Genomic DNA, 25,392 nt, shown 5'->3' on the forward strand with positions numbered 1-25,392 from the left:
GATTTCCTGACTCATGTGGGGCACCACAAAAGATGGAGAAATCTCAGTGTGAGCACAAAGGACCATTCATGCATGGGGTGTATCAGTAAGCTCTGATTTCATCACAGAAGTTTCATTTTTCCCATTAAAAAAAAAATATATATATATATATACACATATATTTATACATTGTCAGTTGCAACAGGTTGCCAGGAGTGTGTCCAGTCAGGTTTTGAATATCTCCCCAGATGGAGAATACACCAGCTGTCCTGACAAGCTGTTCTACTGTTTGATAAACTTTGCAGTATATGGAGGATATATTTTTTATTTCTAGACAGAATTGGCTGTATTTCAATTTGTGCTCATTGCCTCGTCCTTTCACTGAGCACCTCCATCTCCTTCTTTACTAAGGTATTTATATACATTCACAAGATCTCCCTAATCCTTCTTTTTCTCCAGACTAAACATTCCCAGCTCTCTCAGCCTCTTTTTGAATGACAGATGCCCTACAGTGTGACCCAAACTGTACTTGTAAATAGCAGACATTTTAATCAGCTACTAGGTAATAGGGTTTTACCTAAACTCTGCTTAAAAGGACTTACTGTTAAAAATTATTTAATTCAGTCAAAATAAACTACATTCTTTGAAGAGCAGAAGTCTGTGTGCTATTATTTCTGGTAAGACTTTTTTTTTATTCATTCTGTTTTCTTGTTTTTTGTATTTTTTTTTTAATTTACGTATTATTTTATTTAGTTTTACCTGTTGGTAAAAAGCTACAATAAACAGGAGAAAATTGTACCTGTTTTGCTAGTCCTCACCTTCATTCCTGGACAAGTGTGAGAAAATCTTTCATTGCTCAGTTCTGACTTCATAGTCCAGTTAAGGAAATGCATGAGAGAGGGTGAGGCTGTATTGCCACCCAGAAGAAAAGTCATGAGTCAGTCCCCAAAACTCAGTAAGCTCAGAAGCTATTTACTGAATAATTATATGTTGTTTGAGTATCTTTAGGACAGTCCTATGTTTGCCTTCTTTTTTTTAGGCTGAAGATTAATGTCATGTTCTCAGGCATGTCAAGTTCATTTGAACTTGTGAGAGTAAAGTAATTATACATATTACAAACAACATTTTTAAGCACTGCATTTTTTATTTCTGTATGTTTATATATGCATATATACACACATATATGTGCATATGAGGAAGTAAATTCTTAACTAAAGTTCTAACTGTTCAATTTAGGTATGTAGGGAAAAACAGAGATACTATGCAAGGAATCTGTGATAAGCTTGTATGACATTAAGTACTGCATGATGGATGCAATTCCATCAGCCAAAAGATGCAATAGCCAAATGTAATTATTTTGCTTCAAGATTATTTGTCATGGGACATTTTGTGGAATTTGTCTCCTTTTTAGGTTAAGTAATCCACTAAGTACAACTTTGTGGATTTTATTATTTGAGAAAATTTTGCTTACTTTCATGTCTTTTAGATTTGATTATATGCAGGTGTATATGAGGCATAATTTATCCCTCTAAACTCAGTGGTACAACTCTGAGCAGAATAAAACCAAGTGATTTCTCTGTCATAATCTGCACTTATATCCCCTTATCTCACCTTAGAGTATTATAAACCATGCTAATATTTTACAACCAAGAAATGCAGAGTAGAGAGGTAATTCTTTACTAACACCCAGTAGAAATTCAACAAGTCCCTGAATTACATTTAAGGGATTACAAAGGAGCATTTTTGATTTGTTTTATTTTTATTTGGTCTTTAATATTTTCCTTGTAATTATTTTGCAGGAGATGTGAGCATCCTTGCTACCAAGCAACTATTTTTTCTGGCTAGAATGTAAATGCACAATTCATTGTCCCTATGGAGCCTCAAGCACAAGCCTTTAATAGCATCACAGTTAATTATTAGTATAATGTTATGGTGACAGAGTTTTCCTTTTGTTGGTTGGGGATGCCATTAAATGAATGGGGATGGCTCACTTAGCAAAACTTGTTGAATGTTAATTTACTTTGTCTTAGGACATAGCTTATCTGAAAGGTGACATTGCAAACACTTCATTCAGATTACATTAGATTTATTGCATTTGTGAGGTTTTGAAATGCTACATACAGGTTGAACAAACAGAGCCAAATATAGCTGTATTTCAGATAAAAAAAAATCTTCCTTTCTTTTTCTTGATTTACACGTACATACACACACACACACATATATACATGTGTAGATATATAGATATTTTTTTTAATCAGACTGTAAATATTAGGTCATCAGCCCACATACTTTTTTATTTTTTGGCATGTGCTATGCATGTGATTTTTTGGCTGTACCAGATTTTGCAGCATGTAGACCTGTCCAGAGCCCACTGCATCACTGCATCCTTGGGAAAAATGAAATAAGGCAGGTGGGAGTGGACAGTCCCTAATGGACTAAGTAATCTATGGAAAGGAGATGCTTCTGTGTTTGAAGGCAGAATTAATATGTCAATATGCTAGCTAATTGTTATACTTTTTGTTGTGGGAAGGTCAATTATTGTCTTCCTCTATTTAATTTACTCTGTGATTTTCATCTGGACACACCTTCAGCTTACTGAAGGATGTTTTTGAGTTCTCAAGATCCCCTTACTAGGTGAGATTCATTAGTAGTGTGTTTTCTGGTGGGTGTTTTTCCATGTAATCTCTCTACAGCCTCTGAGGATTTAGCACTTTTTAGTGTCTCATTTATAGCTCATCTGTTCTTATCCTTTAACATAAATATCACATTGGAAAAAAAACCTAACAAAACAGGAAGAGGGAGAAAAAAAAAAATCTACTCTGTTGCCTTTGGCAGTAGTGTAGTTGGATCAGGTCCAGCCAGGACCTGGCTGCTCAGATCAGACAATTACTGTTTGTAGTTGCATCTGCTTTTGTGAAGTTTTGGTGTACCAGACTTTATACTTCTGTCTTTGCAAAAGCCACAGCTTTTTATGTTTAGGAATTCATAATATCCTTACATGGTGCTCTTCTACAAGGGATTCCCTGCAATGAAACTGTTCATAGGTGCAAGCAACAGTGGGACATTTTATGAGAGGTGAACTCTTAGATTACTTGGATGAAAAATGTGTTTTTCAATAACATATGTAATGTTTAAATGGTGCAGTGCCAGCTCCTACCATGGCATTTGCAGCTATGAGAAAATAAGTAGTGTATACAAGAAATGGCAGAAATATTTGATTCATTAGACTGAGAAAATAAGTAGTGTATACAAGAAATGGCAGAAATATTTGATTCATTAGAGATGGTGAAAGGCATGAAATTCAGCAGATGAGTCAAAATGGTAGGCAATCCATACATCCATTGCTTGGTTTTAGTGGCCTTTTTCTTATACTTGGATGGAGAATTGTAAATTGGCTGCATGGTAAAAATATGAAGAAGAGCTAGCTCTGTGGTCTGGCAGATGTTGTAAGTCTTTGTCACATTTTTTCCACTTTCAGGGATCCACCTGGTACTGAACTCGTGATACTGAGGTTTGGTCACTGGCTGCAGGTGACTGGCTTTCACCACACATTGCACCTCCAAGACCTGTATAGCCAGCCATGTAACCAAACCTGAATGCCAGGCTGCAGTGCTTTTACCTCAGTGGGTATCAGAGCTCAAGCCCATGACACTGGGTGTGTGATCACTTTTTATGGCTTGAGGCTATACTGCAGAAAATTTTGGATATAATTTTAAGGAAATAATATATAATTGGAAGTGTGTTGTTTTCTTATAACAAAAGAGGATTGTGCCTTGAGTTTGTGTTATGCTTTCTTATAGTAAGAAGGCCGTTATATCTGACACAAACAGCTCTTTTACCCAGACATATATTTTCCATATGGAGTCCTCTGTGGGACCCCAAGGCAGCCCTGCTGAAAAGGACTTGGGGGTGCTCGTGGCTGAGAGGCTGGACATGACCCTGCAAAGTGCATTCACAGCCCACAAAGCCAAATGTGTCCTGCCCTACACCAAAAGCAGCATGGCCATCACAAGAAGGGAGGGGATTCTGCCCCTCTGTTCTGCTCTGGTGAGACCCCACCTGTAGTGCTGCATCAGCTCTGGGGTCCCCAGCATAGGAGGAACGTGTATCAATTGGAGTGAGTCCAGAGGAGGGCCAACAGGATGATTAGAGGGATGTAGCGCCTCTTGTATGAGGAAAGGATGAGAGAATTGAGATTGCTCAGCCTGAAGAGGAGAAGGCTGTGAGGAGACCTAATTGTGACCTTCCAGCACCTGAAGGGTACGGGAAAGATGGAGAGGGACTTTTTGCAAGAGCATGTGAAAGGACAAGGGTGAATAGCTTCACACTGAAAGAAAGTAGGTTTAGATTAGATATTAGGATGAAATTTTCACTCTGAAGATTGTCAGAACAGCTGGAACAGGCCACCCTGCAAACATGTGAATGCCCCATCCCTGGGAGTGTTCAAGGCTAGGTTAGATGGGGCTCTGAGGAACCTGGCTCAGGAACCTGTGTCTCTCTCCATGGCATGGGGGTTGGAACTGAATGATCTTTAAAGCCTCTTCCAACCCAAACCATTCTATGATTCTATGATTTTGAAATGCCATAGCGTGGTAAAATCAGGCTCATACATTCCTTCTACTTCGTTTTAGTAATAAATTGTCAAGTTGGGTTTTAGCGGTTTTGATAAGCTTCTGAAACAGTAAGAGAAATTTACTTTTTTTCATTTATAACAGAACAGTTTATGTGGCAGAATTTATTGAAGCAGTAATTCAACTAACAATTGCTCTGTCAACTCTTATCTCTAGGTAGGAAAACAAAAGCAGTTATTTGTATTGAACACATATTTCATTGCTAAGTGTTATGTGAATTTTAATTTGTAACCTCTCAAAGGAAATAAATAACTTTTTTTCTCTTTTTCCTTGATTCCCCCTCCCAACCAATCAAATTTTCCCTTTGACATAAATTTTATTTTATTTTTGGAGCTATCAATTGTGGGTGGCAGCAGGCAATTTCCTATGGGTTCGATAGATGTGAAGTCTTTATCCTTTAAGTCGAATTGCAAGTGCAGGGAGGAGACTGAAGAATTTGCACCTTTTTCTTGGGAAAGCTCAAACAGTTAGTATTTGATACTTGACTCCATCTTGTCTGTGCCACTTTTAAGCTGGAACAGAAACATCTTCACCAAAGCTTCTCCCCTGCAGGTTCCTCTTCCCTAGCAGTGCACACCATGAGATAAATTCAGATAAATCCCCAACATTAGTACAAGAAGCTTTATAGTTTGAATGAAAGCTCAGATCTTGCCATAGTTGTGAGCCAAATCCTCTGAGAATATAGTTCAAATAACATATCTTTATGAAATATGTATTCTGATAAGTAATTAAATTTGTTGATTTTTCAAGTTTTCCTTCTTTGTCCGTATTGCAACTACTTTGAGCGCTTCTCACTATTCACTGTGATAACAGTTATCATAAATATTCACTAAAGTAAAATAAAAGAGATGTGTCCTGATTTTTCACTGGGCCTCAAGCTGTGAGACAGACATGTACTTCCCTTGGCTGTACGTGCCCTTTTGCATGGGATGCAGGGGTGGACTGCAGAGCTGCTTGAGCCAGTGGCAGGAAAGTCCAGTGACTCTACCAGGAAAAACAACTCAGGCCATGTACTCAGGCCATGTATCAGATACAGCTGCAACTTTCACAGTTTCTCCTGGAAGTCAGACATTTTCAGCTTTGGACATATGATATTCAACTTCTTGTCAGAAAGTGTATACTAATTACATTTGAAAGGCTTTGATGCAGTGTAATCTGAAGTAAACAAACTTTATAAAAAGAGTGATGGTAAGATGTGTTGCACATCTTATGTATGGCAAAAATGTTGTATGTCATAAATGTTCCATCAGTATATGTTTTCAAAAGAAATTTCATGCTTCATGCAACCACACATCCCCACTTAAACATAAGTAAATAAAATTTCTTTCCCCACAACTGTAGACAATTTAACTTGCTTTAAAATTGATACTGATAAAGATTTAAGTTTAGTGAAATATCAGTTTTCCTTTATTAATGATATTATGGTTATGAATTATTATATATATTTTTAATCTGTTGTATTGATCATACTGAGTAATTTGCAAATGGGGTTAGTTACTGAGGTGTGTGAAAAATTTTTATTTGAAGTGGAAAGACAACAGAAAGTAATGTGAAGTGTAACTCAAGCAATTGCAAAATAGCTGGAATTAGGAAGTGTTTTGTTTGTTTCATAGTTTTGACTTTGTTATTTTTTTCATATTTCAATGTTTCCCCCTCCCCCCCTTACCTTTGTGCTCTGGGATAATTTAGAAATAGCTAGTGATCTCATCGATCCTGTCAGGTGGTATAGTGAAGTAAATAAGGTCATTTAAGGCTTATCTTTAATATGCAATGTCATTATTTTTTCTGTGAGTCAAATCTGCAGGGCTTAATATAATTTGAAGCAGGTTTAGTCCTGTCAGCCACTGGCTTAGATTTTGAATAGAACTTTAAAAACTAAGAGTACATTAGTCTTTAAAAAAACATTCCCCAAGTATTGTATATAAATGGATAGCACTAATCCTGCCACTTTCTACTCTGTTTTTCCACAGTACCTTTCCTAAATTGATCTCTATTTTTTTTGCTTTTTTTTTTTTTTTTTTTGGGGGGGGGGTGCCTTTGGATGGCATGTTTGTTATTTTTTTCTATTTTGCTGCTTTTAATTTGCTATTCTGCATGCGAAATCTGTATATTGCCGAGAACCCTCAAACTCATTTTCCTGCACCTCTTGGAAGGCACTCAGCATTTCTCAAGGTTAGACTCAGTGTTAAAATCATCACAGTTGAGATTTGTTTCTAATTTTAGATGTGACACCATCTTTTGTGACATGATGTGACCATATATGTGAGGAAGAGGTTAGGACAGCAAGAGCCATATCTGTAGCCTTGTATTTAATATAAAAACAACAAAGATGAGAAAATCTCAAAAGAGGTGATTTTGCTGTCTCTTTAGTCTCATATAAATAAGAAAAAACACAGCAGTCCAGGAACTTTTGCAACTAAACTGTCAGGATTTCCCCAAAATAAGGATAGAGTGGAAAATCTACATAATATAAAGTTAATATGTGGAAATATGGAAAACAAGGGGACAGTTTGCGAGATGGCTGGTTTAGTGATGATGCTTTTCACACCAGCTCCACTAGTGTACTTGTAGAGCTCATAAAGGAGATCTTACAGCTGAAGGTAATGGTACGTTGTAGGCATTAACCAATCTTCACTGCATACCCCTAACATTAGCTCACTACAGTTATTTTAAGCTTTACTTTTTATATAACCTAGTAATTTATTTGCTATTTTTTGCTTAGTTGGTATAAAGCACCTGTAAACACCAGGACTCGACGTCCTGGTAGAATGGTAGACGTCACTCTCCTTTGTTATTGTTACTTCTAGAAAGTTTATTTTATCATGAAAACAAACTGAGTCACTCAGACGAGCTTTGTTTAGAAAAAATCCTTGTATGCTGATGTTATATCTTCTCCTTGAGCAGTTTAGCTTTCTACTGCTTGATATTTGTCAAGATTCAGCTAATAAGGGAAGGCTGGTGCCAGTCTTGAGATCCATGGATGACAAGTTCTGTGAGTTCTTTTCAGTCGTGTGTCAGTGTAAGTGCAAAGGTAAAAGCTGCTTCAAAATAGTCTCCTATTGTCTCCGTAGCACCATCCATGCACGTTGTCCTTAAAGTGAAAATAGAAAGTGCCCCTCCACAAGAAAAGACTCTTGAAATGAAAGTGTAGAGTTTAGTAGATTTTGATAGGAAAGAATCCATAAAAATGATGAAACTGTTGAAATTTGGAGACCTAGCTATGTTCAGAAAGCTTTGCTGTATACTTTGCAAGCTCATCCTCTTTGGTGACATTGAATATATGCTTTTAAGTCATTGTATCTTGTTCAGTCTCAGACTGATAAACAATGTGGTTTTTCCCAAAGTGCCATTTTTCTATGTTTGTTTTTCTAGCAGAATTCCAAGTTGCACAGTAACTGTCCCTCTTCTGCAAACACCTTCCACTCCTCCTTTTCTATTCACGGTGCAACTGCCTTTCTGTGCACAGCGGAAAGAGTGTTTTCTGTTATGGAATAAGAAGCCTACCTTTGTTTCATGTTTGCCAAAAATACAGTTTTATACCTCTGTTTTCCATATAACAAAGGTTAAAGCTGCCTCTGGAGAGATTACAAATGGTGAAAATTAAGTATACAGGCTTTATAGTATGTTGTCAGTGTGCTTACATCTACTTTGACATGGTGAGCCAAAAGGAAATTACACTTTTTGGATGCTTTCCTTTTCAGTTGGGATTGCACCAATTTATGACATGAAAATGCTGAATTCAAGAATAAACTCTGTTATTTTAGTGGGCGAACAGGAAAGGTTTCTACCAGTTTATTGGCTTTTAAAGAGCTAGACATTTCCAGGGGAAAAGAGACATAAGGTAAAGAGCAATGAAACTTAAAATGTGAAATGATTTCTGAATACTACAGCCACCATTGTCCTCTCCATAAAAAAAAAAAAAAAAAAAAAAAAAAAAAAAAGGATGTGACAAAATTGGACAAAATTGTCTGTGTTTGAAGTTTACTTTGAATTTGAGGACTCAGAGGGAGAATTTCAGTAGTTGAGACAACAAATCCTGCAGCATCTCTATAGACAGAGGAAAGATGAAAGTTTACAAGTACAATAAGAAAACAAGCAGTAAAGAACACATTCTGAATTAGATTTAATGAAGAATGTCCAGGCTGTTAATAGGTAAAGAAATTGCAGTGCACAATGACTATTAAAGGATCAAAGAGGAAGAAGCAAAGGTGTGAAATATAGTGATAAATATAGACTGATGAAGATTAAAACAAAAAATTAGTGATCAGAAGCTTCTGGGAGAAGAGATTGTGGAACACTCTTTGCAGAAACTATAGAAAGTAAATACAAGAGAAAAAAACGAAAATGAGAGAGGCATTCATCTATGCATGAAAAGAATGGCAGAGCTGATAAATGCTTGACATGAGCCATTTTTCAAGGAATGCTTTGCATCTCTTCTTGAGTTCAATATTCAGCAGAGATTATGGCAGTTAAAACCTTGTGAAGTGAATTCTGAATTACTGGGTTTGGAATAAATATGAATTGTAATGATTACAGGGTATTTTTTTTAGCTGGTAGCAGACCAGTGGAAGAATTTTTCTTGTAGAAACGCAGGCTGTTGGCAAATCTGTGAAATATCTCCCAGCACCTGGCAGTACAGGAAAGGAGCAATGGCAATGGTAGTACAATGCCGCAACCCCTTCTTTTATCTGATGGGAGGCACTTTATGTTTATCATCACCACAACAAGCCTCTTCCAAGTAATTTTTTCAGCCTGGTTGGAAATATCTTGGCTGTATGTATAAATCCATGCTCCGTCACATTGGGAAGAAAAGAACCATATTACCTGGTAATGCCAGTGATTTTCTGAGCAAAGGAGCTGAAATCCTTGTATTGACCTATGGAGGAGAGTTTTAAGCCATCTTTTGGGAGACTTCTTCACAAACAAGAGAATAACATGGTAGAAACCTCAGAAGTGTATTTTGTCTGAGAGTTTAGTAAGTGAAGCATGGAGGGAGTCACCATTTTATCAGTGAATGAAAGGTGGAGTTAAAGGAGAACAGTAGGATAGCCATGTTTGTGCAATAATGAACAAAGACTAATACAAGAAAGGAAAACTGTAGATTAGATGGTCCTCAGTTATTGTTTTTTCCCTTGGAAAACACCAGCCTTTTTGATGGGAGTAGCAAACAAAGAAGGAAAGGATTGCATTTATAAATGGGTCCCACAATACAAAGACTGTTCTGGTCAGTTTGAAAAGAACATGCTAACAGAAATATTTACCCTATTTGCAAATGAGATTTCCAGACTCATGAGAAAGGTATCAAGAGGACTGGTTAATTCAATGTTGATGAGAGCAGAGACAATTTATCATGGTCAATCATTGTTTAAATATTTTTATTCCAAAAATAGACCAAAGCTATCTGACCATGCCAGGTCTGGGCTGGAGATGAAATAAAAGGAGCAGGGTGTGTATGGCCACAGTTTCAGCTGAATGCAATTTTATTTTGGTAATAATCAGCTATCTAAAGTAATGTAGGCTCTACAAAACATTGACAGCCATGGGTAGTAATCAGTGTTGCCAATTCTCTGTGGAAGGATGCAGATTAGCAGTTGCTAACTGTGTGCTGAAGAAATAGTTTGGCAAAAGTATTTTAGCCTAGAGAAAGTGTATGTTCTCCACTTCCATCATGTCTGAGCATCCTTAAAGCACTTGTGTTCTAAAGAGTAATGTGAAACATACTGCTGTTTATTCCCATTGGACGGATTGGGAACTGAAACAGGCTGTATGGGATCTCTGATCACTGGAAATCTGTGATCAGCAATTGCAACTCAAGACCTCTCAACCCTAGTTCCCTAACAATTTTGGGGTTTTTTAAACGTTCATTAACCATCCCTCATGGGCACTTTTAACAAATATATGATGAATAAATACATAGATGTAAAAATGTCACATCTTTTTGAATGTTACCACAAGAAAAGTAGAAATCTGTAAGAAAGAAAAATAGTTAAAAAAAGTCCAGTAGTGTTTTGTATATATCTGGTAGCTACATGAATGAAAAGCAAATTTTCTTCTTGGCACTGCCAAACTACAACTGCTGCAGGTCTCGCTTTCTGCCAGTGAAAAATTACATTGCTTCAGGTAGAGGAAAAAAGGTTACTTTTTCAAATATGGGAACTGGTCATCCATGAGAGTCAGAAATAGATTATTTCATGCCCTGAATGACAGTAAATGGCACAAGCCATGTTCAGGCTGGTTTGCTGTGTTGTATGTGAAATCAGGTTATGATATTGTACTTTCCATACAGTACCCTCTTACAGATTAGGTAAGATATTATCACATCTTGCCTGTAAATTGAAAATCTGAAAACTATATTATTAATTTTAATGATGGACAAAATTAATGCTCTTCAAGTCTGTGTATTGAGCAGAATAGCACATAACAAGCCTTCCTGTGTATCGCTTTTCTCTTCCAGAGACAATAAAAACAAATGTGAACCTTATTAAATGGGGTGGCCAGATGATATGGATTGTTTATCAGCCTCTCCTGTGATGCCAGCAGTGTTGAGAATGTCCCTTTGTCTGCTCAGTGCATAAATGGCACACTGATTGCTGCCTCCTCTGAGACAGGAAAATTACAGGCTGGTAGGGGAGTTTTGCACACAAGTGTTTAAGATGCAGAGGAAACCAGAGTCCATTAGCTTCGTCTAAGTCCTAAGGTAACCTAAATTTCATCTGAATTTCTATGAAAAGCAAAGGCATCAGCTGAAGTCTTGTAGAAATTGTCTAACCCAATATTCCTTTTTCTGCATCATCAGAAAATAGTGTGGTCTGTATAGAAACTAATTAAAGAATACTGTTCTCCTTTTCAAAGGAGACCTTAATTGTTTCTTTTCCTAATGAAATTTAGATCGATACCAGCATGGCTACAAATTGTTAGAGCCTTGAGGCTCTAAAAAAAACCTGGTTTGAGTTCTAAGTTTTTCGGAGTTTTATATATATATATATATATATATATATAATATATATGTATTTATGTATGTATAAATATATATAGATATATATGTGTGTGTACATATATATGTATATGTGTGTGTGTGTGTATGTATATATATTAGCATGGCCATATAGGTTTTTAGGTTTTCTGTGATTCATCAATGTCTTTGATATGCAAATCTTCTTGAATACCTGTCATATCAGTTAGTAATAAGACTTCTGCATTAGTATAGCACTGTCAGGAGTCCTTTGAACTTCTGCCACTGTGCTTGGGGCTTGATGAGGCAGAGAGAGGATCTCATAAGGATAAAAAGTTCTTGCTTTTTGTGATTGGGCTTTTGGGGTCTTGTTTTTTTTTTTTTTTTTGTTTGTGCTTTTTGAGCCATACTGGAAAACTGATCTGATTTCCTTTCAAATAACATGTATAAATACGTGTAAAATCCTGCCATAAGAACAAGGACAGCAAAGTAGCAGGAGCACATAAGGAACTCCTTAACATGATTTTGCCACTGAAACCTGCATCCCATCCAAATAAACACCATTCTACTGATCAGCAGTGCAGCCATGCCAAGACTGCATTAATAGCTGTTTTGATTTAAATGTTCCAAAAATATATTGTTTAGCACACGTAGTCTTCTTTAGAGGATGGTCATATTCAGGATGCTGGAGAAATGGCTGTCCTCAGATTGATGCACAAGAAATACATTCTTTCCCAATGCCACTTGAGAAGGAGTTACTATGATCATTTGATCCAGCCCTCCACAGTTGCAGGTCACTCTGAAGGAGGTACATAGCCACTAATGATCTACTGATCACCTCTGTCCTTTCCTTCTCCTCACACTGCACAAACCCCTTTGTGGCATCCTGTGACAAGCCTGTGGTCTTTGGATCAGAAGGCAAAGTATCATAAGACAGCTGAGTTCCAGAAAAAGCATGTGAGAAATGAAGGCACATCTCAAACTTGTATGTTGTTGGTGCCTGCAGTGCTAAATAAGTTGGCAAAAAAAATGAAATGGGAGCCATGGACTGTAAAAGATTGACTGATGAAATATTTCTGTTGGCAACCATCCTGGTGTATTTCCAGCCTCACATTCTTTTTGGTAGGTAAGCCTTGGAGATTTCCCCTTACAAATATAGTTAGTTGCTCAACTTCTCAACTTATTCATTCTCTGTTGGGTCCCGGAATAGCACACTGTCTCTCTGAATTGCTGGCGGCTTTCTGCTTCATCTGAGAGGACAGTAAATGAACAAGAGTACATACAATGATTTAGGGCTCAAATCAATAAAATAGTCAATCATCACATGTTTTAAACGAGACATTTGCTTAGGTACCTTTTAGATTTTTTGTTGTTGTTGTTTACATTAATGTACTCACACTTTAGTATTTCAACTGTGGCGTGTGACACCAGTAGCTGAAAGTACTTTAAATCTGTTTAAATTTTTATACACACACACACACACACACACACACACATACATAGGAGGTTTATACATATAATGTCTTTATGAGAAATGTGCTTTGTATGCCTGTAAATAGTGATTGAAAGAAAACCGTGTGATTAAATAGTTTACAGTAGCATTTTATTTGAAGTTTCTGAATAAAACCAGCTCTGCTGTGTTACTTCAAGTAAATTATTCCTTAAATGCAAAGTTGTCACATTTCTGTACAGTCCAAAAATGAAGACAAGCATTTCTTTAGAATGGTAAGCAAATTAATATTATAAAACACAAGGATGTTATTTTTAGAAACATTCTTACTGGCAATTAAAATAAAAAATAAAGCTTGACCAAACTGAAGCCTGTTTCATCACACTGGTAATTAACTCATGTGGGGTTTTTCAACCCTATTATTACAGCACATCTATTTTTAGTTAAGGCGGTGCCCAATTTTGCTGCACCCCTTTTTCAGATAACACGAAACCAGTCTCATGGCTTTAGTTATCATCCTTTGTCTTCTGAGATGTGGAAAGCTGCTAAGTCACGGCAAGTAAACCATTTGCTGACTGTATGTTCAATTTTTAGTTGCCCAAGTTTTCTGCCTCCAGCTTTTTAGCTTTTCTTTTTTTCTGGAATTCTGGCAGAGGTAAGGAGTGAAGATGGAGAATAATATGAAAGACAATCTGGGTTGTGATTTCTTTACTCATTCCTGTGGACTAAGTCCACGGGTGATACATGCCATCTTGATCTGTCTAGCTTTTGTCCCTGGATACTTTTAGCCAAGACTGCCATTTGTCCTGCATATAGCATGATTTTGTGGGCTGCTGAAAATGGACTCTTTTTTTTTTTTTTTTTCATAGACTAATCAAAACACTTTGTTTGGATTATATTCAGATTAAAAAAAAAAATCCAAAGCTCTGTACTTAGTACTGAAATGTACCTAGCAGTTGATTTCACTGGCAAGTGCTTTAACAAGAGGAGAAGGGGCTGGAAATAAAGTGCACAGACCAGCCCATCTGTGACCGACAACTTGTGTGAGACCTGGCTTGTGGCAGTGCAGATCCTTGGATTTGTTGGCTGAAAGGTGTTATTTTCCTGCCATTATCACCTGCCCTGTCACCCTGTTCTCTCAACTACCAATCAGGAAGGTATGAAGTGCATGGAGGACTGCTATGATATATTTAGAACAGGCCTTGAGCCCAAGTTTGATCCGACATTTTGAATGGTCAGAAGCTTAAGGTCATCGAAAATAGTCTGTCTTCTCTGCTCGTGGCATTGGGAATCCAGCACTAGCTAGTTATCTTTCAGTTTTTACTTCATTTTTGGACTGCCCTTTCCCAGCAGCAATTAGGGTTGAAGCTATTACAAGAGCCTTCCCCTTCCAGATTCTTTGCAAGACATAAATATATCTGATTGAATTTTATTAGAATGGGAGTATTGTCTGAACCTGGATTCAGGGTATTGTCTTCAGGCTCCCCCACACTTTTAATGCAAATTATCAGTTCTGACCTGTGCAAGTTTTTAGCCATTGCACAATGGTTTGAGGCTCAGAAGAGTCTGGGAGGTGAACAGTTCTCATTCTAGGAAACTAGAGCTTGGGACCAGCCTTGTCCCTTGTCCTTGAGAGCTCGAGCACCCACATCTTTCTCCTTTAAGCCAGAGATGGGGCAGATGAGGGACACATGGAAGCAGCAGCTGCCCAAATCTGCCTGCTGAATTGGGAATTTTCTGGGAATTTGCTGTGGCTTCCCCCTCCATTCTGTGGGATCAAGTGCCTAGCAAACTGAACATTGCAAGATTTGGCTAAATCAGCTTGAAGGATGGATAAAAGTCTTCTTAGGGGTGGTTTGGCCTTAGGATTACCAGTTGGATGCCTGTATTTACAAAAATCGAGTTTGTGGCACATTTTGGCAGTGCCATAGTATGTACTGTACATAGCACATACTGCCTTTACATAGTGTAAAGGTATTTTCAGTTGCAGTAAGTAGCTGTATTAAGATTTTCAAAGGATTTTCACAGTGGTTTGCTCAGCTAAAGGGAGAGGTTATATTTACTTGGAAAGTGTTGTAATTTTCATTTCAGAGTTATGAAACCTTGCTTTCAATTGTATTTTGATTTTTCCTCCTCTTTTGCAATCTATAAATTTGTTACAGAAAATTAAGATCATATTGCTCCTCAGAAGGAATGCTGGTTCTGCTGAAGTCAGGCAAAATATTTACAGTTTACCCAATGAAGTCACAGTTTCATCCTTTTAACATTGCCCCAAATTCACCAGCAGTGTAAAATCAGCTCCCAAGCTGGTGAATATTGATTCCATTTTGGGTTGCAGATCTATTCCTTATGAAAGTTCAAGAGCATAAAGAAAATTAGATGAAAACTGGATCTGGGTTCACTGAAACATTTTGAAAAAAACCCAGAAGAGGATTGTTGCCATCCTGGCCCAGCTAACCGTGAGGATTTTGTGAGGTTTCATAACAGCATTATTGACCAGTATGAGACATGACCTTTTCAGAGCGCAGCAGTGGTCAATTTGTTACTGCTCTCAGGGGCATGTTTGTGCATCCAACGCTGTTTCTCCATGTGCTTGAATGCTCCCCTGTGAGGGGTGGAGATGCTGGCAGAGGAAGGAAATCCAAGCAGGCAGCACAGTGGGAGAAACTGGTGCGTGCCCACAGCCAAGCACATGGTCTGCTATCTCAGGTCCATTCTTTGGCCCACACTTTAAAGGAGACCCTTTGTAGTGCTGTATGTAAAATGTTTTTTTCTTGGCCAAGCTTCCAGTGGCTTGTAGTGACAGTTGTCTGACTTAATTTTAACTTATTTTAAATTTAAGAAAACATCTTTTTAAAAAAAAATTAAAAGAGTAATTGTTCCAGTCTACAAATTGGTATCTATCTGCTATAAATCTGCTATAAATCTGCTATAGCTTTATAATCTGCTTGTAATATATTATGTAAAGCCACCTCATCACTTCATTAATCCAAGCCTGTATTTAGAAAGACCCTATTTTTGAAATCTAATTATTTGATGTAAAAGGGCAGCTTTGAATAGCAAAATGAAACAAACATTTTGTGGGTTCTTTTTTTTCCCCTTAAAGCCTTTTTTCCCAAGTAATTTACAGTGCACTCCATTTTTCTACTCTTGTAAAAATTTTTCCAGTATCATAGGAAAGTGAACATAGTTTGGATAAAAATAAAAAAAAAGGACAAAACAAAAATTAAGCTTCTGCTTTTCAGGAGAGGATGATTTAAAATAATAATTTTTTTTCTGATGTAGGAATAATTAGTTTAGATTCCTATATATTACTATGGAATGTATTATTCCATCAATTTCATCAATTCAGCAATATTTAGTAGTTCTTACTAGTGTTGAAGGTACCTGAAGTGGGAACTGGCTGGTGGACTTGGACATATTTACCTTAATGATTGGACTCAATGATCTTAGAGATCTTTTTAAAGCAAAGCAATTCTATAATTCTACCCACATGATCTGACCTTTTTACACTCATGAGATAAAACCTGTCTTGGAGTTCTACAACAAAAGTTGCCTTAAGCTTGACATACAGAACTGTTAAAGTTTCTTTTCAGAGACATGGTCAATACTGATGTCAAGCTCATTTGGAAGTTGCTGCAGTGTTTGAAGCATACTTAAAATGCATGTCCACCTCTGGCTTGAATTTTTCTAATCAATGGATTTTTCTTAAGGCCTTATTTCTTAAAAGAAAGAACATTTTACTATCCCACTGGACATCTTGCCCTGTGTATTGTAGACAATGCCAAGCCACCCCTGAGCTTCATCAATAAATTTAGTATCACAGGTCTTTAGGTTTCCAGTTTTCATAGGTTTTCCAAACCTATTTTATGCATGTGGCATGCCTTGCCATACTCAGTTTTTCAGCATTCTTTTTCAAGTATTTATACTGGGAGAAGTTACAGTACCCCAAGATATTCTGTGATATCTATATAATCTTACTGCTGTTATTCAGTACAAACTTGTTATATTTCCAAGTATTTTATTAGCCTTTTTTGTCCTGGTGTAATCCTAGGAGTTTGTATTTGGTTGGCTGTCTTCTGCTATGATTCCAAATCCTTTGCATAGCCATTGGTTTCCACAATTCTCCAGGCAGCATGCATGGCCTATATTTCTTGTCTTAAATCCAAAAAAAAAAAATCACTCAAACCCGGGCATATATTACAAGCTAGAGATGGTGTTCGTATTGGTTTTCCAGCAATAGGGATTTAGTAGCCTATTGTCCAGGAACAGTGACCAGGAGATCTGACCTGCCAGACTACCCATGATTACCCATGCAGTAAAAAACCCTGCATGGAGGCACAGATTGTCTGCTCATCAGGTGTGCAACAAGCTTGAAACGCCTCGAGGATGCTGAACATATTGGCAGCTGTCCCAGGTGATGTGCTCCAGGGTTCCTTAGTGCATGTGCACCCAGGTGTGCCTGGTGGAGCCAGGAGCAGCAGGCACGGCTCTAGTGTCTCTCTAAGGAAGGTGGGCATAGCCATGAAGAGATAGGAAATCTCATATTGCTCATATCTTCTCTAAACTCATTAATGGCATAAAAGGGACAAAGTGCTTTGCTGGTCTGAGGCATTTATTTGTCATTTATCTGATGTTGCTTTGCCTTGTGTTGTTTATGTGCAATTTACCTCAGTCTTGCCACAAAATATGGAGATTTTTAGTTCCAACCTGATAAACAACTTTGTCAACAGAATAAATTAATTTTGTATGTTTTCCCTAACTTAAATATTTATTTACTACATAGCTCTATATTAGTGTAAAATGGTCTTTTTATTACTTGAGCTTTGTGATTCAGAAAGGTTTAATTTATGAAGCCATTAAGCATATGCTTAACTCAAGCCTTGTGCTTATAATAAACTATGTGCTGTTGAGGTGTCCTGAGTCTAAGACTTAATTTCTAGTAAATTTCTTTTTTTATGTGAACAAAAAATTGTACTTTGAGGAGAAAGAAGTGATGTCATCAACTAGTTACAAAACCCCTGAGCTAATTTGCATGAGAAAGATGCAAGACTCTTTGTATTCTTATACAAGAGATGATAAGAAAGCCATACATTTATCTTACATAGCACTTCTTATCCTCAGAACTTTGTGAAGTTTTACTCTCCCATTGTTTGTCACAAAATCCCCTAAAGCTACAGATATGCCTTTCTTTGTCCCAGAAAATTCCTTTGAAGCTTGAATTGAGCTAAAACACTAGAATTGCAGTTTTCTCCTCACTTAAAAAATGTCTATCACATGGTTTCCCAGCCCTGCAAAGAAAAGCACCATGTATTCCTGCACAGGCAATGCCAAGGCTTGCTACACAGAGAATTGGTTGGAAACATTCCTGTACTTGGTATTTCTAACCAAAGCACATGGATTAAGCAATCCATTTTAACTCCTCCAGGCACTTGGAATATGGTCCCTTAGTTCCAAGAGGGAGCAGGACCAGGCCATTACAGCATCTCCCTTGATTTCTTGCTGCTCCCAAACCATCTGCTTCTCTGTGGTAATAGTCTTTTGCTGTTCGTTAACATGGTTAATCCTCTAGCATAAGCTGTAGTAATTTATGCTGGATGTTTGGGTTTCACGTGGTACTAATGGTATCTAATGAACTGTGGCTTCAGAAACATCTGTTCTGTACAATAGTTAATTTTTTTCTTCCTTTTTTTTTTTTTTTTTTTTTAATCCCAGTGATTGGATACACAAAAATAGTTAGGAAGTCTTTAGGCTGCAAAGATTAGAACTCAAACCTTCAGTACTGAAATAGGCCAAATTTAATTCTACTCATGCAACCTTAATTTAGCTCCCACTTGTTTATGAATTGTTTGACATTGATGCATGTTATTACTCCCTGCCTTTTCACTTGCCAAATGAAAAGCAGGCTGAAAAAAGGTTGAATGGGACACCTGTAAGACTGCAATGTCCTCATTTAAGCATATGACTAGAAGCTAGAGAACATCTCTTTTTTTAATGTGTTCAATATTTATGTGTTACAATTGAGCAATATGATAAAATAACCTATGCAAGTATTCATTTACAATTAAGAAAACTGCAAAAGTTGAAACTAAATTATTAATATCAATGAAGGCAATGCTCCAGAATAACATGTGAGAAATGAGATATGGTAAAAACAATCAGTAATTTACTGTTTGTACTTTGAAAGGAAAATAAAAATTTAGAAAAAAGACAAAAGTATTACTTAATTATACTGTTGCAGAGTTAATAATGCAGTAGAAATCCTAGCTCTTTCAAATTGGACTGCTTCATTTCTTAGTCTTAATGTTGCAGTAATGTGGTTTCCAGATTTAATTTCCTTATATTTATTTGTTTTTAACAACTCAGAGGGAAAATAAGAGAAACACATTGTGAAAATGCTATAATGAGATCAGAGTGCTACTAACATGCCTTAAGTTTTCTATAAAGTGGCTGATTGCATTTAGAGTCACCTCAGCAGCACTCAATCATTTCAGCAGTTTACCTTTACCGCCAGCGTCATTAAACTTCTCCAAGTTTAGGAAATGCATTTGAAAAAACAGAAAAAATCCCCTTATGTTCCTGTATGAAAATGTCACCTTATAACGTCCATAGCTTTAAAAATAAAACCCAGATTTTCTTCAGGCATGAACCCTTTATCCTTCCCCTGTGGGACTCTTAAGGAGCTCTTTAAATTCACGTGATTGTGCAGTTAAAGTCTGGGCTGACTCAGCAAAGTGTTTAACTATGTGTTTAAATTCTATTGCAATCAGTAGAATTTGAGCATGTGCTTAAATATTATGTTGAAAAGAAATGGATTTACACGTGTGTTTTAAACCTAAGGACATACCAAAGTAGGCTTATACTATGTCAAAATAAGTCGGAAGAATTCAGGTTGTAAAAACCCTACCTTTGTGGTGACTGATTTCATAAGTAAAATATTTTTATATAGTTTTTATGTATCATCTAAAATGTAAAGCATAATGCTGTAGTTATTATGGTCTGTGAATTAGTGAGCATAAGACAGTTTATGTGTCTGTCAGTTTAAAATATATACGTCAGGATTAAGAACACTTGCAGCTAAATATCTAAATGTACATTTTCTGCTCTTGAATACAGTTTGCTTTTAGTTACTGAAGTATTTGAAGTCATTTAGAGCTGTGAACACTATCTTTTAAAACGCAGCTGCATATATAAGAAGTTATAAACACATATGGGTACCTAATACCAGATCCCACACTCCACAGTTTTCCATGTTCTGACCTGTTTTTAACTTATTCCTCCCGTGTTTCCCTGTAATATGAAACTTGATTATTTTGAGGCGCTGAATCACCAAACAGCGTCATGTTCTGTTTGGCTGAAGGGCATAAGCAATTCCACTTTTTCTATTTACTTCTGTCTATAAAAAGCTTTTTTTTCATTAGAGGAGATTTCTGTTTCTGCCAGTGATGCCTCTTGCACTGTGTTAAACTGCTCTGTACCGTGGAAAGGCCGCATATTTCCCACAAAACATTGGGGTATTTTTATTTTCCAGAGAAAATGTTTATGATACCAAACTGTCAGCAACTAATTATGCAATGGTAAGTGTTGTGCTCACCTGAAATCTTGCACTGTAACGCCCTACCTGCCACTGTGCTGCCAGTGCCCCTGCCCCTGCTCATGGCCCTTTGCAGAGCTGGGTGCAATGCCGTCTGCAGGGCCTCATGCTTCCTCAGTAGGGAAGAGAGCTGCCAAGGACAGCAGGGTAGCAAGAAGTGATAGGTACTAACTTGAGGATTCTGCAGGGAAAACCCAGCTGCTGCCAGCTGCTGCGGTCTCTCCCTGTCCAGGGGGCAGGACTTAACTCTCCGGTTAAGTCTCAGGACCAGATGATTTGGCACATGGAAGAAGAAAAGGTTTGGGTTGATGGGAAGACTTGAGCCACAGACTTCCTAGGTGCCATCAAGTAGCCAAACACCGCAGGAGTGTCACAGTACTTTGTTATTGGGAATCTTTTATTCGGTAACACAGTTGTGAGAAGTGTATTAAAAAATGTACTGCCCTTAGCTTTGATCTGCCATGTAAGCATACAGAAGATTCTTCACCAAAAGGCATAAGAGAGCCCCAGATACCGGGAGAATTCTTGTGTCTTCAGGAGCAAAATATTATGTTGATAGTTGAGAATTCTGTGGATTTCTAGAAAGCTCCAACACAGCTTCTGTGCTGGTTTCTTGATTATGGTGAGGAATCACATCCCAGTGGCCACTGTTGCTCCCATAGAGCAGGAACATGGGAGCAGACTTATAATTCTGGTAGGAGAGTAGTCAAGCTGCTGTAGCAATAGGCAGCAATAGGCTTTGGTCACTGTGTAAAAAGGGTTGTAAGGCAGAGTAGGACTCTGAGAAGTAAAGTACTGTCTGTAACACTGAAATGAAAGTTATCTGTGTATAGGTATATTAATGATCAAATGAGATGCAACTTTTGAAATACCAGTATGAAAAACGGGCTTCACATGTGTGAAACTTGTCAAACCACAGAGGAGCATGGTGCTGTTGTCTGATACGCTGTCAAAAGCTGCTCTTCTGAAACCACATCATCTTGAAGAACTGAAAAAGACGCTGTGTAAATTGCCTAATGCTTCTAAAAATAAGTGCGAACTACTCAGCCTCTCTCCAAATTTTAGCAAGTCAACCAAATAGTGCATAGTCGGTAAGCGTGTCTAACATGCTGTGCCAGAACCGGTGACTTACTATAAGAATTACATGAAGCATGCTAAATACGGAAAGGCTGCTTATAGCCGCACGTCCAAAACCCGGTCCGCACGGACCTCTGCCCCCGCCTCCTGCTCCCCCCGGCCCGATTAGCTGCAGAATCGCCTCTCCGGCGGCGGCTGCGGGTCCTGCCGGGAGCTGGCGGCCGCCTGGCTCCCTCCCCTGCCAAAGCCAACTGTGGCGTAGCCAGAGAAACGGGCAGCAAAAATAGAACAGCAGGATGGCTGCGCGTGGGCGAGGCAGAAACCACATCGCCAGCAAAACCTCCCAGCGTTATTTTAGGACCGATACGGGCAGAGGCCGTGGCGTTTTGCTCTCTTTTCACCAAACACTCCCCGGGGGAGGGTGAGGAGGGAGAGGGGCGCAAGTCCCGGGCGAGGACCATCCCTGTCCCACTCCTGCCTCCCCTGCCCCTTCCCTGGCGTATCCCCACTGACACGGGCTGGGAAGGGGGAAGGGGTTAATTGAGCCCGGGGCCGGGCGGCGCGCAGAGGACGGGCGGCAGTTTGAAAGACGGAGACTGGACAGCTGTGTTTGCTGTGGTATTTTTAAACGCATTAATGCAGGCTCCAATCACCCGGCCATGCTTGACCTATTTTTGGCTCAGGCCGGCCATTGTTCTATTTCTGCCGCCGCTGGGCCACGAGGGTGTCAATTCAAATGCAAATGAGTTATCGCTGCTGCTCCCGCCAACTTCGCCCAGCCGCCTGGCCGAGGGACAGCCGGCCGGGAGCGGAGAGGGGCGCGGGCACGGCAACGCGGGGCTAGCCTGGGGTCAGCTCGGTTAAACCCTCCGCGGCTCCGGGTCCCTGGAAAGGTGGCTTATTCGGTTTGATGGTTTGTTAGAGGCAGTTTCCCCCCCTCCCCGCCCTGCCAGGAAGCCCAAAGCGCAGAGATATTTCTTCATTTCTTCTTCCACCTGCCGCTGGCTGCCCGAACGCAACTGCTCAAACTCGGCAGCGCTCAGCCCCCCGCACGCTCACCGCTCCCTTCCTGCGGGCGGGGGCTGCCGACGGTGGATTTGGGCTTTTCCTTCTCCTCATAGATACTTGTGCAAATGCTTAAACACTGCTAATTGCTGAAGCGTATTATCTCACGACCCTCGCTGAAGGAGGTAGGACCGCAGAGGGTCGTGCCCGAAGCCTATGTGCAAGTGCAGTGATGAATCTCTTGTGTAGCTGAAGTGCAGACCAGTTGGAATATGCTGCAGACAATTTACGAGAGTGAATCGTGTTTTTCCTCAGATGGGGTTTCTGGACGTGAACAGCTCTTGGCTCAGCAAAGAATGCACAGTATGATCAGCTCAGGTAAGAGACAGCTCCGTGCCTTAGACTTGAGTGGCTGACCGGGAACATATAGCCTAGTATGACAAGAAAAAAACCCTTCCTTTCAAGAAGTGACTTTATTTTTGTGTGTTTTATCCAAGTTGTTGTTATATAATTTTGGAAGCATTTTAGATTGCAGTTGCTGCTGCTTTTGCGAGGAGTTTGTCTCCTTTGGTCTGCTGCTTTCCAGATGCAGCAAAATGCTCACAACTGAAGTCGAGTTTGGGTTTCCTTGTTTGTTTTGTTGCGTGATTGCAAAATGGGGCTCATGGTGGAGGCTTGTTCACAGGAAGAGGCTTCCTCAGACAGACCTTGTCAGGAGGCTGCATTTAGAGCCCCTCATAAGCAATTCTAGTCATATGTCTGTTGTAAACAGGATTTGCTCTTTCTGTGAGTTTCCTTTTCTCTAGTTTGCATATGAAGGGTGTTTTATAACAATACCTTTCTCCTTTCATTACAGTGCTATTGCAAAATGTCTTTAAACTGCATGGTTTATTTTGTTACTTTAAAAATATTTGTGAACCTGGCAATGCTAGTTACAGGTAACGACTCACTGAGATGTGAATTGGATGTGTTTTTTCATGGAGGTATTTCAAAGCTGCTCTGAAAGAGCACTGCATGTTTCCTCTTGTATGTTTCCTCACAGCTACCCCTGTGTTTTCTAGTTTCTTTCCTAGCTGTGTTTGACACCTGCTACTGAGGATAAATTGACTTGAAAGAATCATTGTCATTCAATTTAGATGGGCTAAATACATCAACATTTCAGGTTGTCTACTCTTGCCTATTCTCTCCTAAAGTTAATTCCAGTACAGTTTTCATTGGGATGGAACTCTTATATATTGAGGCACAGTGTTTTCCAGTTTATGTCTATTTAAACCTAGGTTTCTTACTTTGTTTTTCAGAAAGTGCTAGTTTTATAGCAGATCCATATGTGGAATGCAGGATGAATTATTTGCATGTATTTTAGTCTTAGTTTGTGCCTCTTTTTCTTTTTCTTTTTTCTTTTTCTTTTCTTTTTTTCTTCTTTCCTAAAACTTGAATGACCTCAATTTATAAAGATAATTATGTGTGTAGACCATACCTTTCTTCACATATTACCTCTCTCAGTACACTGAGCCTATGTCTGTTCATTTTTAAACTGTTTATTTTCCTCCTTTGTAGGAAAAGAGCTAGAAGTTTTACTTGTTCTCCTTTCTGACATATAATTTTAGGTTGTTGATCACCAATTTCAGCTCCTTTGTCAGGGACACAAATCAGATGAAGGCATGTTTATAATTTTGAACAGCAAAGCTCTAGCAAAGACTGTGGGTAAGAGCAAAAGTTTTTCTGGAAGTGTTACAGTTCTTCTGCAAAGCCATCTACAGTGTCAACCTCTTGTTCAAGAATTGTTGCTTTGCTTTGTTTTGTTTCCTTAGTTTTCCTGAACAGCTCAACAGGTGTCCAGTGCTTTTAAATTGGTTAGAGATAAGGCTGATTGCATCCTGTCCCTCCTGTTTTCCTTTTTTTTTTTTTATTGTTGTTGGGTCTTTTTTAGTACTAAGTCAAGTTGAAATTAATGGTTCACAAGCGAAAATTTGGGAGGTTTGTCTCACTATGCTACCCTCTAACTGCCAACTAATATAATAGCAATTTTTTAATTTGAAACTCAGGAAAAGGAGGTGATTTTCTGCAAGTTTATATCTCTGCTTGTCTTCATTGGAAATAGGAATATCATGTAACAGTTGATTTGTGTCTGATAACACATTAAGTAAGTCCATATAGCATACACAATTTCACCTGTAGTGCCAAGTAGAGTGGAGGGGAGGTTTAGACGAAAAGAAATCCTCACAAAACCTTATTCAATATTATCCAGATAAAAAAATGTTTAAGTATATATATATATACTCTGTGGAACATAAAACATTCCTCTGTGTTTCAGTTGGTCTTTAAAATATGCAGCTAGACTACAAGTAGTTGACATAGTCTGCAGTTTCAGTTCATGTCATATGAAACCTGCTCTTGGTTACCTTCATCTCCCGCATGTTCAGCATCTTACAGGATCAGTTCTGGTAACTTTTCATTGTTTCCATTTATGATACATATAGGGAAGAAAGAAATAGCTTTGGTATGACAGTATGCACTAGCATTTGGAGAAGCCAGAAACAGTCATTTGAATTTTCCTTTTCACAATGCTCTTACTTTAAAGTTATCTTCTCTTAAATGTACGTGATTTATACTCAGCTTAAAAGGTAACACGGAGTTAAGAAAATAACAGATCCATAAAAGTTTGTGATTTGCACCATCGATGTGCTTGCTCCAAAGTCTTCAA

General features: G+C 38.4%; 1 protein-coding gene across 6 annotated transcripts in view; it reads left to right on the forward strand.

Moving 5' to 3' along the window:
- HDAC9 (histone deacetylase 9) overlaps window positions 1-25,392 on the forward strand; it is a 450,604-nt gene that overhangs the window by 157,533 nt on the left and 267,679 nt on the right. For 2 of the 6 annotated variants that reach the window (XM_041466346.1, XM_041466345.1), the window contains exon 3: window positions 23,004-23,066. In XM_041466346.1, the coding sequence (XP_041322280.1) occupies window positions 23,004-23,066 (63 nt within the window). Of the gene's footprint in view, window positions 1-22,120; window positions 23,067-25,392 lie in introns of those variants that run through there. The other 4 variants (XM_041466340.1, XM_041466344.1, XM_041466343.1 and 1 more) reach the window with 4 other exon arrangements.

This window comes from Pyrgilauda ruficollis, unplaced genomic scaffold, assembly GCF_017590135.1.
Source record: "Pyrgilauda ruficollis isolate IOZ18807 unplaced genomic scaffold, ASM1759013v1 scaffold2, whole genome shotgun sequence".
Classification (NCBI taxonomy): Eukaryota; Metazoa; Chordata; class Aves; order Passeriformes; family Passeridae; genus Pyrgilauda; species Pyrgilauda ruficollis.